The sequence below is a fragment of the Penaeus monodon genome, chromosome 7, assembly GCF_015228065.2.
Source record: "Penaeus monodon isolate SGIC_2016 chromosome 7, NSTDA_Pmon_1, whole genome shotgun sequence".
NCBI lineage: Eukaryota > Metazoa > Arthropoda > Malacostraca > Decapoda > Penaeidae > Penaeus > Penaeus monodon.
The window spans coordinates 25,144,163-25,151,662 of NC_051392.1; the positions used below are offsets into that span (position 1 = coordinate 25,144,163).

At 45.2% G+C, this 7,500-nt stretch overlaps 1 protein-coding gene across 3 annotated transcripts in view; it reads left to right on the forward strand.

Annotated features, from left to right (window-relative positions):
• Positions 1-6,117, forward strand: part of LOC119575145 — an 84,672-nt gene extending 78,555 nt beyond the window's left edge. For all 3 annotated transcript variants that reach the window (XM_037922618.1, XM_037922616.1, XM_037922617.1), the window contains exon 3: positions 2,288-6,117. In XM_037922618.1, the coding sequence (XP_037778546.1) occupies positions 2,288-2,524 (237 nt within the window). In that variant the 3' untranslated portion in view covers positions 2,525-6,117. The remainder of the gene's footprint in view (positions 1-2,287) is intronic.
• The last annotated feature ends 1,383 nt before the right edge of the window (positions 6,118-7,500 follow it).

A 7,500-nucleotide genomic window follows, 5' to 3' on the forward strand; every position in this document is an offset into this window, starting at 1 on the left:
CTCTCTCCTCTCTCCTCTCTCTCCCCCTCTCTCTCTCTCTCTTTTCTCCTCTTCTCCTCTTTTCCTCTCTCTCCTCTCTCTCTCTCCTCTCTCTCTCTCTCTCTCTCCCCTCTCTCCTCTCTCTCTCTCTCTCTCTCTCTTCTCTTCTCTCTCTTTTCTCTCTCTCTCTCTAACCTCTCTCTCTCTCTCTCTCTTCTCTCTCTCTCTCTCTCTCAAACCTCTCTCTCTCTCTCCTCTCTCTCTCTCTCTCTCTCTCTCTCTTTTGTGCTGTGTAAATGCAAGCTTTAGCGATCTCGTCTTGCAATCTTGCTGACCTGCGTTCGATTCCCTCGCCGCCAGTGGATGGTAACCCCGGCCATTCCTTGCACACAGGGGATAATTCAGCAGCAAAATCAAACAGACAGTAATGTCACACCAAGAATATCCATTATAACAAATGGAAATCAAACCCAAAACCCTTTTTAAACCTCTCTCTCTCTCTCTCTCCCCTCTCTCCTCTCTTCCTCTCTCGTCTCTCTCTCTCTTCCTCTCTTTTCTCTCCCCTCTCTTTTCCTCTCCCCTTTTCTCTCCTCTCTCTCATTTCCCCTCTCTTCTTTCTCTCCTCTCCTCTCTCTCTCTCTCTCTCTCTCTCTCTCTCTCTCTCTCTCTCTCTCTCTCTCTCTTTCTCCCTCTCTCTCTCTCTCGATCCCTCTTTCTCTTTCCTCTTTTCTCTTTTCTCTTTTCTCTTTTCTCTTTTCACTTTTCTCTTTCCTCTTTCCTCTTTCCTCTTTCCTCTCTCCTCTCTCCTCTCTCCTCTCTCCTCTCTCCTCTCTCCTTTCTCCTCTCTCCTTTCTCCATCTCACTTCTCACCTCTCTCCTTCCCTCTCCCTCTCCCTCTCCCTTTCTCCTTCTCTTCCTCCCTCTCCTCCTTATCTTTCTCCCTCTCCTCATTTCCTCCCTCCCTCTTCCTCCCACCTTCTTCCCTAAAAGTTTTCTTTACCCATCTCTTTCAAATTCCTTACAGCTTCCTCCCCAGTTCAATCTATCTTCCCCCATCTATTTTCTTCCGCTCTTTTCATTTCATCATTTATCTCCTCTGTATCCCCCCCCTCCCATTCACCCCCCCCCCTTTCTCCCCTCCCTCATCTAAGTCCGCGTTTATTAGAAAATTCCTAAACTTTTCCCAAAGTTTGGCAGCCGAAATGAAGTTTATTTGTTAAATCAGTTTATGGCTGTTTGCTGTAGAGAATTCGTTTCGGTTTTGTCACACGAGTTTCTTTCTGAAAAGTCGCCGATAGATTTTTTTTCGGGGTTTTGGAAATAAAGGTGAAATGAGAGACAACAAAGTACACTTGATAGGTCAATGGTTCATGGCTTAAAGTGCGCTAGACAGCCAGGGTTATATAGCACTACGGTAAAGTACTGTGGCGAAAAGGGTAAGGAATAAGCTATTGATAAGTGGACAGAAGAAGGGATGAAGAAGAGGAAGAAAGGGAAAGGAGGAGAAGAGAAGACCACGAGTTGAGGCGAAGGTCTGAGGGCCAAGATAGGGGTCATCCGAGCAAGGGATGGGGGGGGGGGGTGCAGGGTCAGTGGGAGTCGGTAACAGGTTGGCAGGTTAGCGATGATAACCATTCGATCATTAATAAGTTGGGTGATTGATAGGTTGCTGATGAAAATTATCAGATATGTTGCATTCAGCCAGTCATCACAAACCTGTCAAGTGCATCATCACCTGTTAAAAATAGATAAATAAATAAATTAATTAATTGGTTAATTAATTAATATCTGCATTCTGTTCTACATCATTTATCATTATTTATTTTTGTATGGGGATTAATATGTCTTATAAACATTTTTTTATTATAGAATGTCTATATACACCATCATTAAGTGTGATCATCATGATTATTGTGTGTAATTGCTTTTATCAACATAATTATTTCAGTAATTATTATCATAATGAGATTATTGCGTAACGCTTTCATGATCCCTTTCATTATTATTGGTGCCATTACTTCAAAAGCTGTAACATGAACATCATTAGTATAACAATTGCATGATGCAACAGTAATGTCCACCAATTAACGCCTTGTCAAAAAAAAAAATCACAGTAGCCCCGCAGTAGCCCCTTGCTCTGCGGTGCCACATTACCATCATTGTTTTGACACCACCCTGACCCCCTTCTGACCCCCTTCTGACCCCCTTCTGACCCCCTTCTGACCCCCTTCTGACCCCCTTCTGACGCCCTTCTGACCCCCTTCTGACGCCCTTCTGACGCCCTTCTGACACGCTTCCTTCCCCGCAGACGGAGGCGGCGGCGCGGCTGACGGAGCTCGAGCGCCTCCTGGACGAGCACGACCAGATCATCCGGGAACTCAAGCGGTCGGAGAGCGACGGGGGCGGCATCAACTACGCGGGCGTGGCCTCGGCGCCCACTCCTGCCACGCCTCTGGACATCCTCCCCATCACGGTCACGCCCCCAACCACGTCTCGCACCGCCCCTACCTCCCCGGCCAGCACCGGGCCCCGGTCTGCCCAGTAGCAGCGCCTGTGAGGAGGCCCTGCCCGGAGGAGGAGGGGCAGGGGAGGGGAGGGGGCGTAGGGCAGGGGGAGGGAGGGCCATTCGCGTAGGCTGAGGGGGAAGTCGCAGGAGGAGGAAGAGGCCGCACGGGCGGGAGGAGGAAGAGGCCGCACGGGCGGGAGGAGGAAGAGGCCGCACGGGCGGGAGGAGGAAGAGGCCGCACGGGCGGGAGGAGGGCTGGCGGAGAAAGCGGCCTGGCGCGGAGGTGGCAGGACTTTCCTGGAATCTGTGGAAGCTTCGAGAAATTTCTTCAAGGCGTTGGCATGGCTGCTTAGGCAGACGACCCATGCTCAACAATAATCATAATGTATAATCAAAATTATATATTTCTTCTTTTGCTAGGCTAAGCATGAATAAGCGTCTATGCCTTTAAAAGAGGCCTTATTTGCACAGAAAAATAACTTACAATTAATAAAAATAAATCTACATTAGGCTCGTATCGTGGACAAAGGAGTATGGGATATAAACCCACAAAGAGCAAGAGCAAGGATGAAACACAACAGAAAACAATGACTGTTGCAGAGAGCGCATTCGCAAAGGACCTCAAAACACCTCTAGCAACAGAAGTGCGAGGAGAAAAACTTCAGCGTAATATCAACACGTGAAAGGAATTAGGCAAAAGTCGTGTTTTTTCTCTCGCTTTTTCTCAAGTCACTTCCATCTGTACGCTGGGCTGGCTCCGACTCCCACGAGGCACTCGCACCTAAGTGCCTCTGTCGCCAGGGCCACTAAAGCACTCGCACTTGGCACAGTTAAGGCACTCAGACGCACTCTTTATGCACAGCAACACCATGTATGCACAAGCGTTTCCCTACGGCACTTAGATGTACTTGGAGCTGAGCCATGTACATATTTATATATATGATCAAGCTCGTGAGCTGAACGAACGAATGAAGTGTAACAAAATCTGGTAACGTGAGGGTGACAAGTTTTCACACAATCGTTTCACAGCCGGAACACGATCACCACGCTGCACTGGCACGCACTCACAGCAAGGCTATTCTACTGCACTGAACACACCCACTTACATCATCGCATCATCTTTCAGGTAACAAAGCACGCACCTTGTCTCACTCAGCACCTGTCGCACTGCACGAGCACTGACATATGGACACAGCACCGGCACAGTAATGTGACCACAGAGAAGCACTGCATCTGCACGTGCAGATAACAGCACTGCACACATCACCAACAAGCACAGTACTTGTAGCACAGCACAGGTAAATACCAGCACGTATAGCACAACACATGTACAGGTGTATTACATATCATTTGTAGCACAATCCATGTACACGTGTACAAATACAATGTATAGCATTGCACTGAACCAAGTGGGTCAACAACACCTAAAGCACTGCACAAACACAGGCACATGTCCCCAGTGCAGTAATCAGAGCACATCGTACTTGTCTCGCAGCACAGCACAGCCTCAGGACATGGGCCTCACGTAGCTCAGTACAGCACCATCACAAGCACAGCGCCACAGCCGGCTCCCTGGCGTGGCAGGACGACGTGAGCCTAATCCAAAGTTACTTCCGAATGGGTTGTTGTTGCGTTAACTTGATGATATCCAGAGCTCCCTCCGGCATGGCGACGCGGAGCCGGAAAGCCCTGCTGAGCCTCTGCGCCCGAGAGAGGTTCGAGTCGCGGAGCTCAGCGAGCCTCAAACAGGCCCCTCGACACTTCTTCCCCCGAAACCCGACGCCGATGATGACGACTTCCTCCGTCGGTGTAAATCACTGGTCAAGCTTTGTTTGGAATGGTTTTCATAGTGATCTGTTAACGTTGCCAAGTTTTCTTTTATATATTGCTTTGATTCATATATATATATATATATATATATATATATATATATATATATATATATATATATATATACATATATACATATATATTCTGATCATTCCGCTATTCTTGGTTATCATTCGGAATCGTTTTATGTTATGATGTAATGTCCTATAGACGAGATAACCAAATGTTCGACTTGAGTGTTCTGTTGACCGTGTTTTGCTGGTCCCTGTGACACGTTCACTTCACGTCACCTAGGACAGCCTAGACTTTGGCCGTGTAGGTTCATCGTACATTCTAGCTCGGAGCTACATACAATGTTACATAGATAGTGCTAATAGTATCTATATTGATGTATGTTAAGAGTTGTGTTGGCAAGATGGTCTCGCAGTTGATCAGCCTCGACTATTTATGTATCTGTGATGGAGTGGAATATATTTTGTCAAGATTAATGCCCGAACTTAGAGGAAATAGAGGTTATTGGTCAGAAGCCCGGCCAGCAGTGGTGTCCGGGCACTGTGTACCAGTTCTGCCTTCTACAAAGTGTTGCTGCTGAAGGTGACAGAGGTGAGAACACGCGTAAATTATGTTTTGTACAAGATTAAGGCAATTACCTGAGTTTCGAAGAATTTCTGACTTGGTTGAAATAGCTCCGTTGGGGAGATGACGGAACTTGAAGTTAGCATTAGTCTGCATTAGAATTCCTTTATTTATACAAAGCCCGTTTCTTTTTTTTTTCTAATCTACACTTAGTGGAATAAAAAGATAAGAAATAGTTCTAGACATTAGTGCCTCTAAAGAAGCTAATCCTTTGCGTCCGTCGTGGTAGTTCGTGGCTGACGAAGGGAAGCGGGAATCCCACAACCCGAGAACGAAAGCACGGTCCTTGTCCTGGAAGGAATTCGCCCACAACGTACTGTCCGCCTTGTCCGGGAAACGAAGCCAGGGAACAAGGGGGCGGGAAGGAAGCGCAGTCAGCTGATGGCCGGAGCTTCTGTCTGGAGGACAAGGGGGAATCACGATGCCATGGGAACCAACCAAAAGAATGAAACAAAACAGTTACATCCAAAAAAAAAAACTAAAAAAAAAAGAAGAAAAAATGTACTCTAGTTATCATAACAAAAGTGGTTCTGTGTTCTACTCTATTCTGTGTCCTAGAATATAGATGCGCGGCAGGCATGATGGCCTGTCGCTAGTCGTGGATATTTAGCATTCCCGCGGAGGGTCAGGTCAGGTCAGGTCGCCAAGGAGACAGCCTCAGATCGTCGCCAGGATGGTCAACGACGACTCTCCTCAGCACTGACGACCCGCTCCTGCTGGGCGACTCGGGATCCTGAGGCTTTCGGTCTCATGAAGGCGAAGTCAGAAGGCGTCACGCGTCGCCCGCAGGAACGTCGCTTGCCCCTCCGCTCGCACACACAAGCACACACACACACAGCAATTAGCGAGATGCACGTGCACAGATGCCTACATATACACGTACACGCACGGATGCACACACACACATCACACACACACACACACTCACACTTACACACACACACACACACACACACACACACACACACACACACACACACACACACACATGATTTATGTTATGGTAACGCAGTGGCTCTTGAAATTTGGTTTGGGCTGAAGTTAGCCTCACTTTAATATTAAGTGCAGCATGTTAATCCCGTATGTATTTCCTTTTAGTTTAGTCTTCCAGACGAAGGAAATGTATGTATAAAAGTGTAAATGAATAAATAAAAGTTGTACACAAACTGGTCTTCTTCATTCACTTTCTGCATTCGTAGAACAGCATAAACTGTTTTTCACTGTAAATGAAATAGCAAGAGAGAGAGAGAGAGAGAGAGAGGAGAGAGGAGAAAGGAGAGAGAGAGAGAGAGAAAGAGAGAGAGAGAGAGAGAGAGAGAGAGAGAGAAAGAGAGAGAGAGAGAGAGATAGGAAGAGAGAGAGGAGGAAGAGAGAGAGAGAGAGAGAGAGAGAGAGAGAGAGAGAGAGAGAGAGAGAGAGAGAGAGAGAGAGAGGAGAGAGAGAGAGAGGGGAAGAGAGGGAGGAGAGGAGAAGAGGAAGAGAGAGAAGAGAGAGAGAGAGAGGAAGAGAGAGGAGAGAGAGAGAGAAGGAGAAGAGAGAGAGGAGAGAGAGAGAGAGAAGAGAGAGAAGAGAAAGGAAAAGAGAGAGGAGAGAGAGAGAGAGAGAGAGAGAGAGAGAGAGAGAGAGAGAGAGAGAGAGAGAGAGAGAGAGAGAGAGAGAGAAATGAGAGAGAGAGAATGAGAGAAAATGAAAGAGAAAGTTTTTAAAAATACTAGAAATATGTTACACAAGCTACCAGTATTTGTTAGTCGTAGGTAATCCTCATAAGGGATGCATTATCAACCATTTTATATTAGCAGAAAATAGATTAAAAAAGAAAGAAAGAAAGAAAGAAAGAAAAAAAAAAAAAAAAAAAAAAAAAAAAAAAAAATATATATATATATATATATATATATATATATATATATATATATATATACATATATATATATATATATATATATATATATATATATATATATATATACATATATATATATGGTCTCATTCATAGGACTGAAAACAAAACCTTATCAGACTTAAAGAAAACTTAAAGGAAACGACAAATTTAGTAATGATAGTAATATCTAATAATGTATAATAGACAAAGATAAAAAACATAAAAAAAAAACATAATAAAACTCCTAAGACAAACGGAACAAATGACGACGCAAAACCCACGAGCGCACTTCTCTCTACATGAATGACAAATACACAAACGCCAAAGTGCGAGCAGGACGAGGCGTCGCACTAAACACGTTGAACTGAATAAAAGACCAGAAAAATAGACACAGCTTTCCCGAATCATAAACAACTCGTATTCACACACAACACAAGCGAGCGAGAGGCAGCAAAATCGCCATTTGGCAACTCGACCGCGAATATCAGGGGTCAATTGACTTCAAAAATAACGGACTCTAAAGGTAAATGTTGCTGGTGCCAAAACAAACGGGAGATTTAACCAAAGCTGGGAGATAAACAAACAAGTTGATTATGTGTACATTCATACGTACGCATACATACATAAATGCATGGATGACATACACGTATACACATATTGATGCTGATTA